General features: G+C 36.9%; 1 protein-coding gene across 6 annotated transcripts in view; it reads left to right on the top strand.

Annotated features, from left to right (window-relative positions):
- The window catches only part of LOC146999834 (histone demethylase UTY), a 115,614-nt gene that overhangs the window by 69,136 nt on the left and 21,156 nt on the right, over nt 1-25,322 (top strand). For 5 of the 6 annotated variants that reach the window (XM_085834407.1, XM_085834410.1, XM_085834408.1 and 2 more), the window contains 6 exons: nt 14,375-14,439; nt 14,516-14,590; nt 15,171-15,319; nt 17,049-17,163; nt 21,487-21,674; nt 22,762-22,903. In XM_085834407.1, the coding sequence (XP_085690533.1) occupies nt 14,375-14,439; nt 14,516-14,590; nt 15,171-15,319; nt 17,049-17,163; nt 21,487-21,674; nt 22,762-22,903 (734 nt within the window). The remainder of the gene's footprint in view (nt 1-14,374; nt 14,440-14,515; nt 14,591-15,170; nt 15,320-17,048; nt 17,164-21,486; nt 21,675-22,761; nt 22,904-25,322) is intronic. The other variant, XM_085834411.1, reaches the window with a different exon arrangement.

Consider the following 25,322-nt stretch of genomic DNA (forward strand, 5'->3'; position numbering starts at 1 on the left):
ATCAGTGAGTACATACCATTTATGTTCTTTAAAGTCTGGATTACCTCACTCAGGATGAACCTCAGTTCCATTCATTTGCCTACAAAATTCATGATGTCCTTGTTTTTGGCTGAGTAGTATCCCATCATGTAAATGAACCACATTTTCCTTATCCATTCTTCAGTTGAGGGATGTATGGATTCTGGCTATTATGAATAAAGGTGCTATGGATAGTGGAGCACCATGTCCTTGTGGTATAATGTATCATCTTTTGGATATATGCCCAGGAGTAGTGTAGCTGGGTCTTCAGATAGAACTACTTCCAATTTTCTGATTTTTCAGCCAGAATAGTTGTACCCACTTACAATCCACCAGCAATGGAGGAATATTGCCCTTTCTTCACATCCTTGCCAGCAGTTTTTGATCTTAGCTTTTCTATTTGATAAAAGATGGAATCTCAGAGTTGTTTTGATTTGCATTTTCCTGATGATGACTAAGGATGTTGAGCATTTCTTTAAGTGCATCTTGGTTATTCGAGATTCCTCTGTTGAGAATTGTCTGTTTAGCCTTGTACTTCGTTGATTAATTGAGTTATTTGGATTGTTGGAGTTTAAATTTTTGAGTTATTTATATATTTTGGATAATAGCCCTCTGTTGGATGTATGGTTAGTGAAGGTCTTTTCCAATCTATAGGTTGCTGTTTTATCTTGTTGACAGTGATTTTTGCTTTTCAGTTTCATTCATGAAACTGAAATCACTCCCATTTATCAATTGCTGATTTTAAAGCTTGAACCGTTGGTGTTGGGTACAGGGAATTGTCTCCTATACCAGTGTGTTCAAGGCTATTTCACTTTCTCTTCTATTAGATTTAGTGTATCTGGTTTTATGCTGAGGTCCTTGATCCACATAGACTTGAGTTTTGTGCAGGGTGATGAATATGGATCTATTTGCATTCTTTTACATGCAGACATACAGTTAGTCCAGCACCATTTGTTGAAGGTGCTTTCTTTTTTTCATTCTGTGGTTTTGGAATCTTTGTCAAAAATTAAGTGTGTCTACTAGTGTGTGTGTGTGTGAGTGTGTGTGTGTGTGTGTGTGTGTGTGTTACTATTCCTCCGTCTTTGATTCTATACCACTGATCAACGTGTCTGTTACTGTACAAGTACCATGCAGTTTTTATCACTATTACTCTGCCGTACAGCTTGAAGTCAGGGATGGTGATTACTCTCAAAGTTCTTTTATTGTTCAGGAATGTTTTGGCTATTCTGGGTTTTTTGCTTTTCCATATGGAGTTGAAAATTCTCTCAAGATCTATAAAAAATTGTGTTGGAATTTTGATGAGGATTGCATTCAATCTATAGATTGATTTTGGTAAGATGGGCATTTTTACTATGTTAATCCTACCATTTCATGAGCAAGGGAGATCTTTCCATCTTCTGAGATCACTTTGCTGAAGTTGTTTATCACCTGTAGGAATTCAGAGGTAGAATTTGGAGGATTACTTATGTGTACACCATTACACCATCCATGGGTAGTGATAATTTGACTCCTTCCTTTTCAATTTGTAGCTCCTTGATCTTCTTTAGTTGTCTTACTGCTATGGCTAGAACTTCAAGTATTTTATTGAATAGATAGGGAGAAAGTGAGCAGCCTTTTTTTATTTTAGTGGAATGGTTTTAAGTTTCTCTCCATTTAATTTGATGTCCGCTATTGACTTGCTGTATATTGCTTATATTATGTTTAGGTATTGGCCTTGAATTCCTGTTCTCTCTAGAATCTTTAACGTGAGGGGGTGTTGTAATTTTTTCAAAGGCTTTTCAACATTTTATGAGATGATCATATAGTTTTTTCTTTGAGTTTGCTTATATAGTGGATTATAGTTGATGGATTTTTATGTATATTGAATCATCCCTCCATTGAAGCCAACTCAGTCATGGTGAATGATGTTTTTGATGTGTTCTTGGATTCAGGTTGTGATAATTTTATTGGGTATTTTTGAATCAATGTTTGTAAGAGTTTTGGTCTGAAGTTCTCTTTCTTCCTTGGGTCTTTGTGTGGTTTAAATATCAGGATGTCTCTGGTCTCACAATTAATTAGGTAGTATTCTTTCGGTTTTTACTTTGTGTTAGCTCCCCTTTTTAAAATGTGGTAGAATTCTGCACTAAAACCGTCTGGTCTTAGGCTGATTTTGGGTGGGAGACTTAATGACTGGTTCTATTTCTTTTTGGTTTATGAGACTGTTTAGATAATTTACTGCACTTGATTTAACTTGGGCATGTGGTATCTGTCTAGCAATTTATCCATTTGGTTTTAGATTTTCAGTTTTGTAAAGTATAGGCTTTTGAAGTAAGACCAAATTATTTCATGATTTTTTTTTTATTTCCCCAGTTTCTATTGTGGTGTCTCCCTTTTTATTCCTGATTTTGTTAATTTGAATACTGTCTCCGTGCCCTCTGGTTTAGTCTGGCTAAGGGTTTATCTATCTTGTTGATTTTCTCAAAGAAGCAGCTCCTGGTTTGGTTGATTCTTTGTATAGTTCTTGTTTCCACTTGGTTGATTTCAGCCCTGAGATTGATTATTTCCTGTCATCTACTCCTCCTGGGTGTATTTGCTTGTTTTTGTTCTAGAGCTTTCAGGTGTACTGTAAAATACTACTGGCTATTTAGTTCTTCTAAATATAATGTATGTGTGTGTGTGTATGTATGTATGTATGTATGTATGTATGCATGCATGTATGTATGTATGTATTTCAAGCTGGTAGTGTATGCTCTCTTCAGTTTCTTTTTGGAGGTATTCAGGGCTATGAACTTTCCTCTTAGCACTGCTTCCATTGTGTCACATAAGTTTTGGGATCATGTGCCTTCCTTTTCCTTAAATTCTAAAAAGTCTTTAGTTCCTTTCTTTATTTCTTCCCTGACAGAGTACTCATTGAATAAAGTGTTGTTCATGAGTATGTGGGTTGCTTCTGTTGTTTTTGAAGTCTAGCCTTAATCCATGGTGATCTATTAGAATGCAGGGGATTATTTTGTTATTCTTGTTTTCTTTTTTTTTTTTTTTTTTTAAATTAGGTAATTTCCTCAATTACATTTCCAATGCTATCCAAAAAGTCCCCAATACACTCCCCCCGCCCCAGTCCCCCACCCACCCACCCCCACCCCTTGGCCCTGGCATTCCCCTGTACTGGGGCATATAAAGTTGGCAAGTCCAATGGGCCTCTCTTTCCAGTGATGGCCTACTAGGCCATCTTTTGATACAAATGCAGCTAGAGTCAAGAGCTCTGGGGAACTGGTTAGTTCATAATAATGATCCACCTATGGGGTTGCAGTTCCCTTTAGCTCCTTGGGTATTTTTCTCTAGCTCCTCCATTGGGGGCCCTGTGATCCATCCAATAGCTGACTGTGAGCATCCACTTCTGTGTTTGCTAGGCCCCGGTATTGTCTCACAAGAGACAGCTATATCTGGGTCCTTTCAGCAAAATCTTGCTAGTGTATGCAATGGTGTCAGCGTTTGGAAGCTGATTATGGGATGGATCCCTGGATATGGCAGTCTTTAGATGGTCCATCCTTTCTTCACAGCTCCAAACTTTATCTCTGTAACTCTTTCCATGGGTGTTTTGTTCCTAATTCCAAGAAGGGGCACAGTGTCCACACTTTGGTCTTCATTCTTCTTGAGTTTCATGCGTTTAACAAATTGTATCTTATATCTTGGGTATCCTAAGTTTTTGGGCTAATATCCACTTATCAGTGAGTACATATTGTGTGAGTTCCTTTGTGAATATGTTACCTCACTCAGAATGATGCCCTCCAGATCCATCCATTTGCCTAGGAATTTCATAAATTCATTCCTTTTAATAGCTGAGTAGTACTCCATTGTGTAAATGTACCACATTTTCTGTATCCATTCCTCTGTTGAGGGGCATCTGGGTTCTTTCCAGCTTCTGGCTATTATAAATAAGGCTGCTATGAACATAGTGGAGCATGTGTCCTTCTTACCGGTTGGAGCATCTTCTGGATTATATGCCCAGGAGAGGTATTGCTGGATCCTCTGGTAGTATTATGTCCAATTTTCTGAGGAACCGCCAAACTGATTTCCAGAGTGGTTGTACCAGCTTGCAATCCCACCAACAATAAAGGAGTGTTCCTCTCCAGCATCTGCTGTCACCTGAATTTTTGATCTTAGCCATTCTGACTGGTGTGACGTGGAATCTCAGGGTTGTTTTGATTTGCATTTCCCTGATGATTAAGGATGTTGAACATTTTTTCAGATGCTTCTCTGCCATTCGGTATTCCTCAGGTGAGAATTCTTTGTTCAGTTCTGAGCCCCATTTTTTAACGGAGTTATTTGATTTTCTGGAGTCCACCTTCTTGAGTTCCTTATATATATTGGATATTAGTCCCCTATCTGATTTAGGATAGGTAAAGATCCTTTCCCAATCTGTTGGTGGTCTTTTTGTCTTATTGACAGTGTCTTTTGCCTTGCAGAAGCTTTGCAACTTTATGAGGTCCCATTTATCAATTCTCGATCTTACAGCGCAAGCCTTTGCTGTTCTATTCAGGAATTTTTCCCCTGTACCCATATCTTCGAGGCTTTTCCCTACTTTCTCCTCTATAAGTTTCAGTGTCTCTGGTTTTATGTGGAGTTCCTTAATCCACTTAGATTTTACCTTGGTACAAGGAGATAGGAATGGATCAATTCGCATTCTTCTACATGTTAACCGCCAGTTGTGCCAGCACCATTTGTTGAAAATGTTGTCTTTTTTCCACTGGATGGTTTTTGCTCCCTTGTCAAAGATCAAGTGACCATAGGTATGTGTGTCGATCTCAGGGTCTTCAATTCTGTTCCATTGGTCTACTTGTCTGTCGTTATACCAGTACCATGCAGTTTTTATCACAATTGCTCTGTAGTACAGCTTTAGGTCAGGCATGGTGATTCCTCCAGAGGTTCTTTTATCCTTGAGAAGAGTTTTTGCTATCCTAGGTTTTTTGTTGTTCCAGATGAATTTGAAGATTGCCCTTTCCAATTCGTTGAAGAATTGAGTTGGAATTTTGATGGGGATTGCATAGAATCTATATTTTGGCAAGATAGCCATTTTTACAATGTTGATCCTGCCAATCCATGAGCATGGGAGGTTTTTCCATCTTCTGAGATCTTCTTTAATTTCTTTCTTCAGGGACTTGAAGTTCTTGTCATACAGATCTTTCACTTCCTTAGTTAGAGTCACGCCAAGGTATTTTATATTGTTTGTGACTATTGAGAAGGGTGTTGTTTCCCTAATTTCCTTCTCTGCTTGTTTATCCTTTGTGTACAGAAAGGCCATTGACTTGCTTGAGTTAATTTTATATCCAGCTACTTCACCGAATCTATTTATCAGGCTTTTTAGGGCCGCTTATGTATACTATCATATCATCTGCAAAAAGCGATATTTTAACTTCTTCTTTTCTGATTTGTATCCCCTTGATCTCCTTTTGTTGTCTAATTGCTCTGGCTAGGACTTCAAGTACAATGTTGAATAGGTAGGGAGAGAGTGGGCAGCCTTGTCTAGTCCCTGATTTTAGTGGGATTGCTTCCAGCTTCTCACCATTTACTTTGATGTTGGCTACTGGTTTGCTGTATATTGCTTTTATCATGGTTAGGTATGGGCCTTGAATTCCTGATCTTTCCAAGACTTTTATCATGAATGGGTGTTGGATTTTGTCAAATGCTTTTTCAGCATCTAACGAGATGATCATGTGGTTTTTGTCTTTGAGTTTGTTTATATAATGGATTACATTGATGGATTTTTGTATATTGAACCATCCTTGCATCCCTGGGATGAATCCTACTTGGTCAGGATGGATGATTGTTTTGATGTGTTCTTGAATTCGGTTAGCGAGAACTTTATTGAGGATTTTTGCATCAATATTCATAAGGGAAATTGGTCTGAAGTTCTCTATTTTTGTTGGGTCTTTATGTGGTTTAGGTATCAGAGTAATTGTGGCTTCATAGAATGAGTTGGGTAGAGTACCTTCTGTTTCTATTTTGTGGAATAGTTTGTGAAGAACTGGGATTAGTTCTTCTTTGAAGGTTTGATAGAACTCTGCACTAAACCCATCTGGTCCTGGGCTTTTCTTGGTTGGGAGACTATTAATGACTGCTTCTATTTCTTTAGGGGATATGGGACTGTTTAGATCATTAACCTGATCTTGATTTAACTTTGGTACCTGGTATCTGTCTAGAAACTTGTCCATTTCATCCAGGTTCTCCAGTTTTGTTGAGTATAGCCTTTTGTAGAAGGATCTGATGGTGTTTTGGATTTCTTCAGGGTCTGTTGTTATGTCTCCTTTTTCATTTCTGATTTTGTTAATTAGAGTACTTTCCCTATGCCGTCTACTCCTCTTGGGTGAATTTGCTTCCTTTCGTTCTAGAGCTTTTAGGTGTGTTGTCAAGCTGCTAATGTGTGCTCTCTCTAGTTTCTTTTTGGAGGCACTCAGAGCTATGAGTTTTCCTCTTAGAAATGCTTTCAGTGTGTCCCATAAGTTTGGGTATGTTGTGGCTTCATTTTCATTAAACTCCAGAAAGTCCTTAATTTCTTTCTTTATTCTAGAAGAGTGTTGTTTAGTTTCCACGTGTGTGTTGGCTTTCTATTATTTATTGTCCATGGTGATCTGATAGGGTGCATGGGACAATTTCAATATTTTTGTATATATTGAGGCTTGTTTTGTGACCAATTATGTGGTCAATTTTGGAGAAGGTATCATGAGGTGCTGAGAAGAAGGTATATCCTTTTGTTTTAGGATAAAATGTTCTGTAGATATCTGTCATATCCATTTGTTTCATAACTTCTGTTAGTTTCACTGTGTCCCTGTTTAGTTTCTGTTTCCATGATCTGTCCATTGGTGAAAGTGGTGTGTTGAAGTCTCCCACTATTATTGTGTGAGGTGCAACGTGTGCTTTGAGCTTTACTAAAGTATCTTTAATGAATGAGGCTGCCCTTGTATTTGGAGCATAGATATTCAGAATTGATAGTTCCTCTTGGAGGATTTTACCTTTGATGAGGATGAAGTGCCTTTCCTTGTCTTTTTTGATGACTTTGGGTTGGAAGTCAATCTTATCAGATATTAGAATGGCTACTCCAGCTTGTTTCTTCCTACCATTTGCTTGGAAAATTGTTTTCCAGCCTTTCATTCTGAGGTAGTGTCTATCTTTTTCTCTGAGATGAGTTTCCTGTAAGCATCAAAATGTTGGGTCTTGTTTGTGTAGCCAGTTTGTTAGTCTATGTCTTTTTATCGGGGAGTTGAGTCCATTGATATTAAGAGATATTAGGGAGAAGTAATTGTTGCTTCCTTTTATTTTTGTTGTTAGAGTTGGTGTTCTGTTTTTGTGGCTGTCTTCTTTTAGGTTTGTTGAGGGATTACCTTCTTGCTTTTTCTATGACGTGGTTTCCGTCCTTGTATTGGTTTTTTTCTGTTATTATCCTTTGAAGTGCTGGATTTGTGGAAAGATAATGTGTGAATTTGGTTTTATCGTGGAATACTTTGCTTTCTCCATCTATGGTAATTGACAGTTTGGCTGGGTATAGTAGCCTGGGCTGGAAATTGTGTTCTCTTAGTTTCTGTATAACATCTGTCCAGGCCCTTCTGGCTTTCATAGTCTCTGGTGAAAAATCCGGTGTAATTCTGATAGGCTTGCCTTTATATGTTACTTGACCTTTTTCCCTTACTGCTTTTAGTATTCTATCTTTAGTGCATTTGTTGTTCTGATTATTATGTGTCGGAAGGAATTTCTTTTCTGGTCCAGTCTATTTGGAGTTCTGTAAGCTTCTTGTATGTTCATGGGCATCTCTTTCTTTAGGTTTGGGAAGTTTTCTTCTATAATTTTGTTGAATATATTTGCTGGTCCTTTGAGTTGAAAGTCTTCATTCTCATCTACTCCTATTATCCGTAAGTTTGGTCTTCTCATTTTGTCCTGGATTTCCTGGATATTTTGAGTTAGGATCTTTATGGATTTTGTATTTTCTTTGATTGTAGTGCCGATGTTCTCTATGGAGTCTTCTGCACCTGAGATTCTCTCTTCCATCTCTTGTATTCTGTTGCTGATGCTCGTATCTATGGTTCCAGATTTCTTTCCTAGTGTTTCTATCTCCAGTGTTGCCTCAATTTGGGTTTTCTTCATTGTTTCTACTTTTCTTTTTAGGTCTTGGATGGTTTTATTCAATTCCATCACCTGTTTGGTCTGGTTCTTCTGCAATTCTTTAAGGGATTTTTGTGCTTCCTCTTTAATGTCTTCTACCTGTTTAGCAGTGTTCTCCTGCAATTCTTTAAGGGATTTTTGTACTTCCTCTTTAATGTCTTCTACCTGTTTAGCAGTGTTCTCCTGCAATTCTTTAAGGGATTTTTGTGCTTCCTCTTTAATGTCTTCTACCTGTTTACCAGTGTTCTTTTGTATTTCTTTAAGTGTGTTATTAAAGTCCTTCTTGATGTCCTCTACCATTATCGTGAGATATGCTTTTAGAACCAGGTCTAGCTTTTCTGGTGTGTTGGGGTGCCCTGGACTGGGTGAAGTGGGAGTGCTGGGTTCTGATGATGGTGAGTGGTCTTGGTTTCTGTTAGTAAGATTCTTACCTTTACCTTTCGCCATCTGGTAATCTCTGGGATTAGTTGTTATTGTTGTCACTGTTTAAAGATTGGAGCAGGCTCTGTGTTCTACTCACCAGAAGTCTCAAAATCCTGTGGCAGGTGTCGTGGGTAGCTGGTGGGTGTCAGCAGACCCTGCGCTCTAGCTACCCCGGTGCTGTTCAGACCGGAAGAGGCTTGTGGCCCTACTCAGGCCGGATTTCTGCCTCCCCAACCAAAGCAGTCTCAGGTCCCGTGTGATTGGACTGGAGCAGGCTCTGTGTTCCACTCACCCGAAGTCTCAAGATCCTGTGGCGGGTGTCATGGGTGGCTGGCAGGTGTCAGCCGACCCTGCGCTCTAGCTACTCAGGTGCTGGTCAGACCGGAAGAGGCTTGTGGCCCTACTCAGGCCGGTTTTCTGCTTCCCTAACTAATGCAGTCTCAGGTCCCGCGCGCAATTGGATTGGAGCAGAAGCTGTGTTCCACTCACCAGAAGTCTTAAGATCATGTGGCGGGTGTTGTGGGTTGCTGGCGAGTGTCAGCCGACCCTGCGCCCTAGCTACCCCGGTGCTGGTCTGACCGGAAGAGGCTTCGATATTCTTGTTTTCGTTGAGACTTTTTTTACTCCCAGTTACATGGTCCATTTTCGACAAGGTTCCATGAGGTAACAAGGAGAAGGTTTATTCTTTTGTTTTGGGATGAAATGTTATACATACTTATTAAATCCATGTGCTTCATAACATCTGTTAATTTCTTTATTTTCTGTTCAGGTTTTGTCTGGATGTCCTGTCCATTGGTAAGAGTGGAGTGTATTATTGTGTAGAGTTCAGTGTGCCATTTGAACTTCAGTAACGTTTCTTATATTAATGTGGATGTCCTTGCATTTGTGGTGTAATTTTTCAGAATTGAAACATCATCTTGGTGGATTTTTCCTTTGAGTATGAAGTGTCCCTCCCCATCACTTCTGATTACTTTTTCTTAAATGTCTAGTTTATTAGAAATTAGAATGGCTAATTCAGGTTGGCTCTGAGTCTTATTGCTTGGAAAATCTGTCTTTGTTGCATAAGTGTGTTCTTGAATCTAGCATGGATTCTGAGTAAATAACCCTTCTGTTATCTTGTGTCTTTTTATTGGTAAATTGAGTCCATTGATGTTGAGAGATATTAATGACTGGTATTGTTAGTTTCTGTTATTTTATTAGAGGTTTTACTGTGTGCATGTTTTTCTCTCCTTTGTGCTGTACATTTAGTCTTTTGATTATTATGTAGAGGTGAATTTTTTTTGGTCTGGTTCAATATGTTTGGTGTTCTGTAAGTGTCTTGTACATTTATAGCCATCACTTTTTTTTAGGTAGTTTCGTTTATGATTTTGTTGAAGATATTTTCTGGCCATGTCAGTTGGGAATCTTAGCACTTTTCTATTCTTATTATTCTTAGGTTTGGTCTTCTCACCATGTCCCAAATTTTGTGGATTTTTTGAGTTAGGAAGTTTTCACATGTGGCTTTTTTGTTTGTTTGTTTGTTTGTTTTTTGATTGATGGCTTTTGGTCCCCCATCCCACCCCCCTATATGATATCTTCTGTGCCTGAGATTCTCTTTTATAACTCTTGTATGCTGTTGGTGTTGTTTGTGTGTGTAGTTCCTGTTCTCTTTCCTGGAATTTCCATCTCCAGGTTTCCTCTATTTGTGCTTTCTTTATTACTTGTATTTGTTTTTATGTCTTTTCCTTTGCGTATTTGATTGTGTTTTCCTGGTTTCTTTAAGGGATTCATTAGTTTCCTCTTTGAGGGATTCTACCTGTTTGTTTGTGTTTTCTTTATATAAATATAAATAAAGGCCTGTTTAGTCTCCGCTAGATGGGACTTAAGGTCAGAATCTTGCTCTTCATGTATGTTAGGATATCATGAGCTTGCTGTAGTAGGAGAGCTGGATTCTGATGTTGCCATAGTGTGTTGGTTTATATTGATTATGTTCTTGTGCTCTCCTTTTGCTATCTTTTCATCCCTGAGTTGGCGGGCTCTTTAGGAGCATGCCTCTCAGAAGGCAGGTGAAATTTCATGTCTCAGGTTTGATCTGGCTTCCTGGGCAGCAGGCAGAGCTGTGGGGTGGGTCCCATTGTGCTAACTGCAAGTGTTGTTTCGTGTTGCCTGTATAGGTTCATATGTGAAGTAAGATGGAGTTCTAACAGTGGAAGGCAGGGCTGCTAAGCTTGCTAGCTTCACAGTAGACAACAGGATTGGGGTGGGAATAAGGTGAATCACCTGTTAAAGTTACTGTGTGTTAGGTTAGAGCCAGCCTGTTAAGAAGCAAGCAGAGTGTAAGGTGAGTTGCGGTGTGCTAATCCATGAGTGCTGCAGGCCTAGATGTGGTATAGAGCTTCTGTAAAACTTTTTGATGACTTTTTTTGTATTCCTTAAGTGGTATTAAATTTATTGATTCTCATGTATTGTTTCTTTCTCGAGTTTTACTTAGGTTTGACAATAACTTTCTAACTAACTTAGTGACATTTTATGAGATTGTAGGTTATAGTTTTCATATATCTACTATTATCTGATAGCTTTAGATAAAACAAAGCTCACAATATTGGAAAGAAAGTGTATAATCATCTTCATTTGTTTAAAGTTAAGACCAAGAAGATTTATTTGCCCCAGAGAGAAAGGGGAGGGGATAATAGACTAAAATACAGGAGATAGAGGAAGAGCAAGGGAAAAGGAGAAGGAAATGAAGAACTGTCTCTGGAAAATAGCAGTGTATAAAACTAAAAAGAGACACCTCATGTTAGGATGAGGTGAGGTGTTCAATCTTAACTGAACATGTAGCTGAACTTTATTAGTCAGCCCCAAGAGGAAGAAGAGCCTGGATAAGGGAATAGATCTTGGTGGCTAATTTTAGGAATGTAATCTAAAGGTTTTTAGCAAGGCATAGGAAATGGGGAGAAGGACAAGACCTGCCAGAGGCATGATTGCCACACACAGTCCAGCAAGAATTTATTGTTTATTTTGGAAATATTATTATTTTTCTCATGCTATTTGTTCTTACTTAGCTTTAGCTCAGGCATTTAATATTCAAGAATAATAAACCCTTTGCTTGATATGGGATTTTAATATATACAATTCTGTTTTTGGTTTTTTTAGTATATTTATAATTGTGCAGTTGCCATCAGTTTTAAAAGCCAGGGATAGAAGTGAAGTTTTCTTTGGCAGAGATCTGAGATCTATGCTTAAAACTGCAAGTAAAGAAAAGGAGAGGATACTATTGTTTTCTGGCAAAAGTATATGTCCAATTTCAATAATTCATATTTCTTGAAGCTTACACTGTTAACAAAACTATGGTGTAATGTCTGCATACTAAGCCTACAGATTTATTTTGTTTTTATATAAACTAAGATGTTTAACACTTTAGTATAGTGCTTTTGAGATTTAAAATATTTGTCAATACTTTGTGTGTGTGTAAATGCACACATCCACCTGCACATATAAGCAGTATGCATGCCTATGTGTCTGTGTGCCATCCATACTTTGATCAGAGGACATTTTACAGGAATTGGTTCCTTCTACAATATTAAGTCTGGGAAACTAAGGTGGGGTTGTCACACTTGGCAAAAAGATTCTTTTTCTGCTGAACTGTCACAACAACACAGTCTTTTTGTTAACAGTTTTCATTAGCTATGTAAATTGCTATTTGTATCTATCTGTAGTTTCCATTTCTCACTAATACTGTTCTGACTAGCCTAATCCAGATTGGTGGGGTCTGGGAGTTGTCACACACAAACCCTGGGTACACCAATCTCATTTAAGCAAGAGTAGTTTATTGAACATGGAACACACACCATAATACTGGACAAACAGGATCACAAGGAAAAACTCAATTGTGGTACCAGTTGTCTTCAGGGCAGGAATTTTATATGAAAAACTAGGTTCAAAAGTTTGAAGACAAACAGTGAAGTGGTACACATTTTGGCTTACTAGACAAAGTACTGTCAGCTAACCTTTAAGCTGATTGGTCTTGAGTAAGGTAAGAAGGATGGTAGACAGGTGAATTTCAAGGTACTCAGTAAATTGAGATAACAGGGTACAAATGATTCAGTTTTTTGGCTTATTAATGAAATTGTTTAGTGTCAGCTATGGATAATTACTTCTGGGATGTAGAGTCTGAGAACTTGAACTTAATTTCACTTTATGAGTAAAATAGAGACTAAATACAAAATGGCTAAAGTTATGTTAAAAGGAGCAAGCCTCAATACAGGTATTTCTGTGAACATTTTATTTTTCTTCAACAGTACACAATGTGATTGGCAGATTTTGTAAAGGGCTACTGTGTTATTTTTAGTCATAGTTGCGTGATTTAACATTTGTAATACTTGATTTTCTTGGGTCTGATTTCTCTAATCTTTCTACTATTCTTTGCAGTTTATAAAATTTTAAAGTTTTAAATTTTGCTCTTTTATGTTTTTTTAACATATTGCCCATTTGTGGAGCATCTTTTGTGAAATGTATATAAAAATCCTTTGTTTATGATTTAACTGGGATACTTACTGTTGAGTTGAGATACTTCTGTTATTAGTGATAGAAGTATTTATTTACCTGTTCTTGATGTTGAAACCTTTTGTTCTCTGTTTCCTTCCTTCTTGAGTAACTTCTTTGGCTTATGAAATCTTTCGAAGCACAAAAATACTGATTTACAATTTTTTACTAGGAGGGAGGGGGCAAGGGATGGAAAGAGAGAGATACAGAGAGAGGGAGAGAGAGGGAGGAGAGAAGATGTAGGCACATATATGTGCAGGTCTGAAGATAATTGTGGGGATAGTTGTCTCCTTCTACGATTTGGGTCCAAGTTGAATTTAGGTGATCATGTTTAGTGGTAGACTCCTACATTGGTTGAGCCATCTTGCCAGCCTGATGGGGATTGGATTTATTTGTTGTTCATTGTTTTTGTTTTTAAAGGCCAGGGTCTCATTACCCTTGGTTTGCTGACCTAGACCAAACTATCTTTGAACTTACAGAAATCATTTTACCTTTGCCCATTAATATACTGGGACTAAAGACAGGCACTAGTATCTCCTTTTTATACCTTTTATGCCATGTGTTAAGTTATAGATAAGAGTGTGTGATTCTCTTTATCGGTATTCATAGCAAAAGAGTATTGTAGAATATATGCTCATTTAGATATACCAATGTTTTCTTTTAGGAATTTTATAAATTGGTTTTTTTGTTTGTTTGTTTTGTTTTGTTTTTCTCTATATAGCCCTGGCTGTCCTGGAACTTACTTTGTTGACCAGGCTGGCCTCAAACTCAGAAATCCACCTGCTTCTGCCTCCCAAGTGGTGGGATTAAAGGTGTGCACCATCTCACCCAGCATAAGTTGTAATTCTTACATTTTAGTTATTGTTCCTTTTACATTAAGTTTTGTGTATGATATGCCTTTGTTCTGTATTTATATACATTTCTGTAATATATTATTCATATCAAAGAAATTACATATATTATATAATATCAAAGAAATTACATATATTATTATATAAAGTATTTAGTTTCTAATACCATTGGTCTAGAACTTTATTATTTCTGTAGAATTTGTGTCAAAAGTTAGAGTTTGAAGAATTTGCAGGGTAACAACAAACAATAGTAACAAAAAGAAGTTCTTAATAACTTTGCGTTCTGTATAAAGCTGGGATAAAGGTGTGTGCCACCACACCAGGCTGCTTCTTAGTTTTTAAAAAGGTAAATGTACAAGTTAGTGTTGATTTATGGTATTGCAGTAGGAACTTTAATACTACAATAACTGAATGTTTTGTTTAATGAATAGGAAGAAAATGAGAGAAGAACACAAGTTAGAGACTATTCAGATAATGAATCAACATGTTCAGATAAGTAAGTAACTGTAGGCGGTCATGTAGTTTTCTTGTCTCAAAGTCATGCCTTCACCTTTTTTTTTCCCCCCCCCCAGTTCTGGAAGGAGACAGAAAGCACCCTTTAAAACCATAAAATGTGGGATTAACATTGATCTGTCTGATAACAAAAAGTAAGTCTTCTATCCCAGTACTATTTGTATGAATGGAAACAAAGAGGATTTCTGTATTGGAATTGTGTATTTTCATGTTCCTTTTCATGTCTAGTATTTTGATTGAAAACTTTATCATTTCAAAATTATTTTTACAGGTTACTACTATAGTTTTTTGTTTTGTTTTGTTTTTGTTTTTGTTTTTTTGGTTTTTTGAGACAGGGTTTCTCAGAAATCCACCTGCCTCTGCCTCCCAAGTGCTGGGATTAGAGGCGTGTGCCACCACTGCCCCAATTCTTAACAATAAAAGAACACCTTTTTTTTAGTTCTTTCTTCTTACTGAAAAAGACCAAAGAGTTAAGCTGTCAACATTTAAAAATAGAAAGTCAATTTTCTTTTTTTTTTTTTTTCTTTTTTTTTCTCTAGGCTATACAATTTATTCTTTCAGTGACATTTTTGGACATTTTTGTCTTTGGAAAAACTCTTTACTACTATTTGTGTATTGACTTTTCATTATTTACCACAAGATGTTTTAAGAACAACTTAATTAATTTTCATTACATTTACAGAAGTTTTCACTGTGAACTGTTATTTATTGCAGGTGGAAGTTGCAGTTACATGAGCTGACGAAGCTTCCTGCTTTTGTACGTGTTGTATCAGCAGGGAATCTTCTCAGTCATGTTGGCTATACTATACTGGGGATGAATTCAGTTCAACTATGTATGAAAGTTCCAGGGAGTAGAATACCAGGTGATTGAAATGATCAAACATCTTGCTTAGTTGAAAGTAATCACATTTGTAAAAGACAGAGCTAATTTCTTACCATTTATTCTTAATATTTAAAAACAAATATCTTAGGTTCTTTTTTATGTTTGAAATTTCTATAATAATTCTAATAATGAAGCATATAGTACTTATTTTCCAAAGTGTTTTAAATTCTTTTTTCCCATGCTAAGAACAATGTAATTAGAAAAATTTAAAAATCAGGAAGGGGTAGTATAGTCATTCATTTATTTTTTAAACATTATATATACAGAGTTTTGTTGTTGTTGTTGTTGTTATGTTTAATAATGTGAGTATTTTTCTGGGATATATATCTATGCATCACAAGTGTACAATGATCTTAGGTACCATAAGGGGATATCATGAACTCTGGGCAGGGAATTATGAATGGTTGTAAGCCTCTATGTGGATATGGGAAAATGAAACCTGGATTGTCTGGAAGAGCAACCAGTGCATTTAACATCTGAGCAGTCTCCCAAGTCCATATCTTTGTAGCTTTCAAAAGTCTTTTGGCATGGAGTGATGCTCCCAAATGAATTTGTAAGCATGTTCACTGATAATAAGCATAAGCTGCTTTTTACTTTATTTTTCTATTTCAGTTTCATAATGTTGTACTTATTTTTGTTGTTCAAAGTTAGGTTTGCCTTCATTTGGAAAGGAGTCTGGTTGCACAGTGACTTTCTTTTTTCTTTTTCTGTTTTTTTTTTTTTTTTTTTTGTGGTTCTTTTTTTTTTTTGTGGTTTTTTTTTTTGTGTGTGGGTTTTTTTTTTTTTTTTTGTGGTTTTTTTTTTTTTTGGGGGGGGGACAGGTTTTCTCTGTATAGCCCTGGCTGTCCTGGAACTCACTTTGTAGACCAGGCTGGCCTCGAACTCAGAAATTTGCCTGCCTCTGCCTCCCAAGTGCTGGGATTAAAGGCGTGCACCACCACTGCCTGGCACACATTGACTTTCAAAACTTTCTCTACCCTTGTACTACAGTTTAGGAAGTACTCTACTTTGAAAACAAAAGTTACATGTTGACAAAAATGGGATTTATCTTCTTTTGAACCAGAGAGGAAATGAAGTATATGAAAGAGATTGATAACTCTTTATGTTTTGAAACTCAATAATGGATGTTGGTTTTGAATTTCTACTTCTACTTCCAAAGTGCTGGTATTTTTTACCTATAAATATATTTGTTGGTTGATATTTTGTGTATGTTCATAAGAGGGTGGCTTTTTAAAGAGCGAATCATGAGAATCAAACACCTTACCAACTCATTTTCCTACCCTTAGATGTTTTATTTAAACAGTTGTTTTCAAGTTGGAATGACTGCAGTATAAATGTTCTATTTGAAATATTTTTTTATATTTTTAATAATTTTAGTGGCCCTTTTAGAAAATATTTTTAACACCACAAGGTTTCTTTTGCAAGGTAGAGTTGAGTAATTGACTGGTGATATTAGATTTTGTACCCTGAATATGAAGAACAATGTATCTTCTCCATTGATAAGTCTCTGATTTGCTTCTTGGCTAGACAGGCATATCATGCATGCGTGCACACACACTCCATGAAGGTCTATTTATAAAGTACTTTTACAAGTTTGAAGATCTAACTTTAGAATAGAAGCACAGGACTCATGTAAAAAGGCAGCAAGTATTGCAGCTGCCTGTAATTCCAGTATGTTTATGACTTTATCCATTCTCTTTTCTTTTCAGGTCACCAAGAAAATAACAATTTCTGTTCTGTTAACATAAATATTGGTCCAGGTGATTGTGAATGGTTTGTTGTACCTGAAGATTATTGGGGTGTTCTGAATGACTTCTGTGAAAAGTAGGTTTCAGAAGTAAACTTCTTTTAACATAGGTTCAAATTATTGTAAAGAATAAGGTAAAAAAAAAAAAAAAACGTTGAATTTCTTAGTGAGTGAGAGTGCCAGTTTTTACTCCAGTATATTTTGCAGTGTGAATTTGTATAACTTTTATGGAACCATGAAAAACAACTTTTCACCCCATTTAGGGCGCTAATGACGGAATAAAGAAATGAGCTACAGAAGTTGATCTTGGTAAGCATGCTGATGTTCTGCAGGCTTTACAGCAGGAAGGGAAAAACTATCCATGATGAGGCAAAAAGAAAACCCAGCTCAGCCTGATTGTATTGTAACCAGTGCTGGATTAAGACTTCTACAGTCTGGCCCAGATCATTTTACTTTAGTCATATTTAAGTACAGCCCAATTTAGGGGGAAAAAAGTATTCAGATAAAAATTATTCCCAAGTGCACAACAATTTAAGGGATGTTTACACTTTAAAAAGTACATCTGACTTCTTTTACAAGAATGAGTACTGTTGACTCAGATATACTGCTGGAGATTTAAGCTCTAGGGAGCTTGACATAAAGCCAGCGGTTGTCAGGATTGTCCCTGCTCAAAAATATCATAGAAGTCATAGTGTGTTGTAAAGCACGATTGATATCACTTGTAAGAATGCATTTATGATTTTAAAGCAGTCCTAAGTTTAGGAGAAGGATCTAAGATAAGAAAAAGCATAAATTGAGGGAGATATGAGGAGTCATCAGATAGGTTTTTAAAGTACATCATCCCTGGCACTCAGCAAAGGGCAGCTACACTCCTTATTCCATTGAAGAAATAAGCTATTTTCCTGACTTCTCAAGTGTTTCTCTGTGTACACATGCCCTTTTTTGCTCTCTATAGGTGAGTCAGAGTTTGCTGGGGTTAGTTATTTTCTGAGGTTACTTAAAGCAGTATGAATGAGGGGTAACTTGTAAAAGGGTGATTTTTAAAAACGAGAAAAGTTTTTCTTTGAGGCAGTTATCAACTGCTTATGTGTTTAGAATGGAGCTTCAACCTACCTTCTCAGCATTGGAACTCTTAACTGACTTGAACTCTACAGGCAATATGCATGAAACCAGTGCCTTTGTGCATTGGTTTAGCAATATTTACAAAGTCTTTTTTTGCTTGGTGTCCTTCATCCACTCTGGTTCTTACAATCTTTATGCCTCCTCTTGGTCAGGGTTCCCTGAGCCCTTAGAAAAGGATTTGACAGCCGGGTAGTGGTGGCACAAGCCTTTAATCCCAGCACTCGGGAAGCAGGCGGATTTCTGAGTTCGAGGCCAGCCTGGTCTACAAAGTGAGTTCCAGGACAGCCAGGGCTACACAGAGAAACCCTGTCTCGAAAAAAGAAAAAGAAAAAAGAAAAGGATTTGACATAGACATCTCATTTAGGACTGAGTTCCAAGCTCACTTGTAGTTCTTTGTATTTGTTTCTATCTATTGCAGGTGTAAGCTTCTATACTGGTATCTGAGTGAGATAATGATCTATCAGTATAGTAGAATGTTGACTAGACATTTTATTGCTATGTTGCTTTAACAAAACAGTAATATTTGGATTACACTGAGGTATCTAGTCTTAAGGATCTTGGCCACCAAACATTGCTGGGCATGAGTTCCTTCTTATCTCAATTCAAGATTTTCTTAATTTTGAGCAGAGAGTGCTTGATTGAAAATTTTTGTACTACTATTCCACCATCATATCTTGCTGACAGGTAACAGTGAATGGTTTAGCTCCATTAGTGCTTATCGTTTTTTGTTTTTGTTTGTTTGTTTGTTTGTTTGTTTTTTTGAGACAGGATTTCTCTGTGTAGCCCTGACTGTCCTGGAACTCACTTTGTAGACCAGGCTAGCCTCAAACTCAGAAATCCGCCTGCCTCTGCCTTCCAAGTGCTGGGATTAAAGGCGTGCAGCACCACTTATCTTTCTCTGAGGTAACAAGTATAATACATTTTCTTTACTCATTTCCTCTGTTGAAGGACATCTAGCTTGTTTCTAATTACTGGCTGTTATGAACAAATGTTCTTGTGGTAGGATGTAGAATACTTGATATACCCAAGTGTTGTATAGCTGGATCTTTCAGTAGATGACTTCCCATTTTTCTGAGGAACCACCAGACAAATTTCCACAGTGGCTCTACAAGTTTTCAGTCCCACCATCAATGAAAGGGTGATTCCCTTATTCCATATCCTTGACAGCATGACCTGTTACCTCTGTTATAGATCTTGGCCATTGTGACTGGGGAGATGGTGAAATTTCAAAGTAATTTTAATTCACATTTCCTTGATTACTAAGGATGTTAACATTTAAGGTAGATTACAGGAAACCAAATAGTTGTCTGGAGAGAGAGAGATGAAAAGGAGAGGAAGACCTTGGGCCTTAACCTAGAGTTTGAATTTCTTTTTTTTTTTTTTTTTTTTTTAGATTTATTTATTATTCTATCTAAGTATATTTTAGCTGTCTCCAGATGCACCAGAAAAGGGCGTCAGATCTCATTACGGATGGTTGTGAGCCACCATGTGGTTGCTGGGATTTGAACTCAGGGCCTTCAGAAGAGCAGTCGGTGCTCTTAACCACTGAGCCATCTCTCCAGCCCCTAGAGTTTGAATTTCATTGAATGGAGTTGAACAGGCATGAGAGGTGTCTGTAATTTGTTACTAGGCTGAGAGTGAAGACATATGTAGTGGAGAATGCTAAGCATGATGTTATGTACCTACCTCAGTCCTGGTGTGGTCACTGGGTTTCCTGGGTAGAAAAAAAACATATTTTTTTTCCTTTCGGTATTAGTCGCTGACTGAAAGGTATGGGTTGGACTATAGATAGTATAGTAGCCCTCAAAGGGATAGAAAGAAGGAACAAAGCTGGATTTGCTCTTGATTCTGGGAGTCCACAGATAAATGGAGACAGAGGGATGACAGTTTGCTATATAGGTTGAGAACAAGAAGAAAAGTGCAAATGCTTTCCTGAGTTCAAGTCCAGTGTGTTCTTGGGGATCCCAGATAGAAATTATTTCTTGAATTTTATATTGCAGTGACAGACATAATAATATTTTCAGCTGGACAATGGTAGTGCACATCTTTAACACTATAACTCATATTAGAGAGGCAGACAGATCTCTGTGGGTTTGAGGCCTGCCTGGTCTACAGAGTAAGATGCAGGAGTACCTAAGCTACACAGAGAAACTTTGTCTCAGAAAACTAAAACAAAGAGGAAATTGAACCTATTGAGACCATATCCAGTGGATAGTCAAGATCCCTGGTTGAGGAATGGGACCACCTACCCATCTCAAAAATATTATTCCAGAATTGCTCTTGTCAAAGGGAAATACAGAGCAGAGACTGAAGGAAAGGCCATCCCCAGACTGCCCCATCTAGGGATCCATCCCACATGCAGACAACAAACCCAGCAGACACTATTGCAGATGCCAAGAAGTGTTTACTGACAGGAACCTAGTAGAGCTGTCTCCTGAGAGGCTCTGACAGAGCCTGACCAATACAGATGCAGATGCTCTCAGCCAGATATCAGACTATGCACAGGAGGAGGTATAGAGAAAGGACCCAAGGATCTGAAAGGGTTTGCAGCCTCATACGTGGAACAACAGTATCAAAAAACCAGAGCTCCCAGAGCTCCCAGGGACTAAACCGCCAACTGAAGATTACACATGGAGGTACCCACGACTCCACCCACGTATGTAGTAAAGAATGGCCTTGTCAGACATCAATGGGAGGAGAGGCCCTTGGTCATGTGAAGGCTCAATGCCCAGTGGGGGAGCACCCTGATAAGAGAGTTACTGTTAAATATGATGTTTTACAAGAGTTATCATAAATAAATCAGTCTTAAATCAATCAGTAATCATTTGTAGCTTAGATGAAGTATTTTTCAGGTCTGACATCTTCACTTTTTTTGTTGTTTATTTGTTTTGTTTTGTTTTTTGTTTTTGAAGACATGGTTTCTCTGTATAGCCCTGGCTGTCCTGGAACTCACTTTGTAGACCAGACTGGCCTTGAACTCAGAAATCCACCTGCTCCCGAGTGCTGGGATTAAAGGCGTGCACCACCACACCCGGCCACTTTTAAAAAGAAATGTACCTTTCCCATTGCTTTACAGTTCAACATTTTAATTAAATAAATATTATAATATTTTTAACTTATTGGCTCTTTTGGCCTTCAATCTGACCTTCAGCACCAGAAAAATCTGATCTAAATATGTATGTTTCACACCTTCTTAAATTTGTGTCTTGGATTTTGTTTGTTTGTTTTAACTCTGGGTTTTTAAATTCTTGACTATCTGTATTCTTCCTTCCTCCCAGAAATAATTTGAATTTCCTGATGAGTTCTTGGTGGCCGAACCTTGAAGATCTTTATGAAGCAAATGTTCCAGTGTATAGGTTTATTCAACGACCTGGTGATTTGGTCTGGATAAATGCAGGCACTGTTCACTGGGTTCAGGCTATTGGGTGGTGTAACAACATCACCTGGAATGTTGGTCCACTCACAGGTATTTAAATTAGCACACCAATGTAGTTTTTTCATTTTTACATTACAGAAGATCATTCCTTTAGAGACTGTGTTTTTAATTTTTTTTTCTGTGTACATTAAAACATATGCCCATTTTGAGTTCTGTGCTTTGGATTCATTAAGTTATCTAAAGACTACTAAAATATGTATTTTATTTTGGTTATTCAGAACCCAAAAATTTTTGTTTGTTTGCTTGCTTGCTTGCTTGCTTGCTTGCTTGCTTGCTTGCTTGCTTGCTTGTTTGATTGATTCTTTTTTTTCAAGGCAGGGTTTTTCTGTATAGCCCTGGCTGTCCTGGAACTCACTCTGTAGACAAGGCTGACCTCGAACTCAGAAATCCACCTGCCTTCACCTCCCAAGTGCTGAGGTTAAAGGCTGTGCCACCAGTGCCCGACTCTAAAGATTTTTAAATGTTTAAATTTTTTCAGTGATTAATATATATGAGTTTTACTTTCATGTATATTTTATATTATGTATATGAGAGTTTTGCTTGCATATATGTTTGATGTGTTTCTTGTACCCAGGATGTTGGAAGAGGGTGTTGGATTTCCTGGAATTGGAGATCCAGACAGTTGGGAGCTGCCATGTGGGTGCTGGGAATTGAAGCTTTGGTCTTCTGCAAGAAAACCACTAAGTTAATTAATAGTTAAGTGGTTAAGTGCTCTTAACCACTAAGCTGTCTCTTGTATTCTTTAGAATTCTTATTTCATGTTTCCAGAAACTTTACTATGTCTGTTTAAAATGCATAAATAATATTTGACCTTCAGCACCAGAAGAATCTGAACTGGACATATGTTTTACATTGCTGGTTCATCATCTACAATAGTTCGTCATCCACAATATTGTGGACTAAAAGTTATCATAATTTGAAATGATGAACTAGCAAAATATAAAAATTTCATAGCAATAATGTCAATTATTAGCACTGCTTATTACATGACAGTCTTTAAATATAATCTATCAGTGCACTTATACTTTTCAGAAATGATGGACTTAGAAGTGTCATAATAGGGTTCTTAAACCTTTTGTTCATTTTTGGTACTTTATAACATTTTCTGTCTTCCTAGCCTTCCAATATAAATTGGCAGTTGAACGATATGAATGGAATAAATTGCAAAGTATCAAGTCAGTAGTACCCATGGTTCATCTTTCATGGAATATGGCACGAAATATCAAAGTCTCAGATCCAAAGCTTTTTGAAATGATTAAGTAAGTACTTATTTTTCCCCAATTATATTTTTAAAAAATTTTTTGGAATAATATGTACATGCCATATTACATGTACAACTTTGAGCACAACTTACACTGGTTTGATTCTTTAATTCTACCATGTGTGTAATATTCATTAAGCTCAGATTGTCAGTCTTGATGTACTGAAAATGTTGGCATCCTTAAGTATATTATTCTCTTTTTTTTTCTACCTTTGTTATATAATGACAGGATTTTTTTAAAAAATTGAGGAAGTACTCTTTAATTAAATTTTTCCTGGGTAGAACTAATGCTAGTTTATAGTATTCTTTTTCTCTTGTTTTTGTTTTAGAGATTTATTATTTATACAGAGATCTGCCTGCATGTATGCCTGCAGGCCACAAGAAGGTGCCAAGTCTCATCATAGATGGTTGTGAGCCACCATGTGATTGCTGGGAATTGAAATCAAGACCTCTGGAAGAGTAGCCAGTGCTCTTAACATCTGAGCCATCTCTCCAGGGCTTTCTCTCTTCTTTATTACTGGTGTTTTGTTCACTGAAAAAAACTCTACTGATAAAAAGTAAACATAACACTATAGTGCAGAGCCAGGGGTAGGGAGAAAAAAAAAAAGTAAACATAATACTAAATAGGAATGTCAATTTTTTTGGTTTGGTTTGGTTTGGTTTGGTTTGGTTTGGTTTGGTTTGGTTTGGTTTGGTTTGGTTTGGTTTGGTTTGGTTTTGGTTTTTCGAGACAGGGTTTCTCTGTATAGCTCTGGCTGTCCTGGAACTCACTTTGTAGACCAGGCTGGCCTCGAACTCAGAAATCCGCCTGCTTCTGCCTCCCGAGTGCTGGGATTAAAGGCGTGTGCCACACGCCCGGCTTTGTTTTGTTTTTTGAGACGGGGTTTCTCTGTATAGCCCTGGCTGTCCTGAAACTCACTTTGTAGACCAGGCTGGCCTCAAACTCAGAAATCCGCCTGCCTCTGCCTCCCAAGTGCTGGCATTAAAGGCAGGCTAGTCAAAATTTTATGAGCATACATATACTAAAATATTTTACTTTTTGAAGACAAATGTAACCTTAGTGTAAGGACAGCCATCAATATTTTACTAATTCTCAACATTTGCTACAATAATGATGGCTTTATTATACAAGTTTTTATTATACAAAATATATTTTATTACACATATAATTTATATTATTTATATTATTTATATTATATATATTATTTATATTATATATAAAATAATTTTACAGCTTAATGACACTGAATATAGACATCACAATCAAAATAGCATACTCATTACATCAAGTAAAATTCTGTTAAGCATTTATATAATTAAAATTTTACACTCGACACTAACAGTTTTTCAAATCATATTCACAACTATTGACAGTAAACATTCATTCTATGAAATTTTTAGATTTCATCTGTACCTGAGATTAGTAGTATATGTTTTGTCTTTTTATGTCTGGCTTACCTCACTTGCTGTAATGTACTCCAGATTCATTCATAATTTTAATGATAGTAGAATTTCTGTCTTAGGTACTTAGGAATAGTCTGTAAAGATGCAGTGTGTTCTTGTTTTCTTTTTATCAATCATTGAAAATGTAAGGTATTTCTATGTCACCAACATCAGTTTCATTTCCTTTGCATAAGTGTTCAATATGGAATTGTTGAATTACGTGGTGACATTTCATTTTTTGTGACTTTTTATACCTTTCCAACAATAGTTATTTTAAAATATGTAAAGTGATTCCTCCCTCCCACGTACCTATATTTTGCTATAGTTCCCCATGGCTATCAATATTAAATGTTTATTCATATGTATATTGCCTATCTGTAAAAAGTCTTTCAAGAAATGCCTTTCAGTCCTTTTTCTAATGCTTTCCCCTTCTAGTTCATTTTGTTAACTCACATCTTTTAGTAATTCTTTTTTGCAATTTTTTATTCTATCCCCTGTCTCAAATCCAATACCATTCCTAGTTTCCTACCTACCCTTGTCTTTTCTCTATGCCTCAAAGAGAAAAACAAAGAAAAAAACAAAAATGAACAGACCAAAAAAAAATACACAGTAAGACAAAAAGTCCCAAAGAAAAATGAAATAACAAAAACATAATGTGTACCAAAAAGAAAAAAAAAAAAAGCACAATGCAGTGGATTCTATTTTGTGTTAGCCAACAGCTCCTGAGCAGGGAGTGCCAGGTGCCTACCCTAGAGTGTGATTAATATACCCAGCGATTCTCCATTGAAGAAAGCTGGCCTTCTCATTCATGACACGTTGAAACTATCTTGTTGATTAGCAGCCTTTGTAGTCACTGCTATTGTCTTCAGAAAATTTGTCTGGTTTGAACCTGTGAAAATCTAGTTTGTAGTGTTGCAGTTCTGAGATAATATGTTAATTCCTGTTGTAATTGTAGGACACCATACAGTAGGTAT

This window comes from Mus caroli, unplaced genomic scaffold (genome assembly GCF_978045245.1).
Source record: "Mus caroli unplaced genomic scaffold, Mus_caroli_1 scaffold_34, whole genome shotgun sequence".
In the NCBI taxonomy this organism is placed as follows: Eukaryota; Metazoa; Chordata; class Mammalia; order Rodentia; family Muridae; genus Mus; species Mus caroli.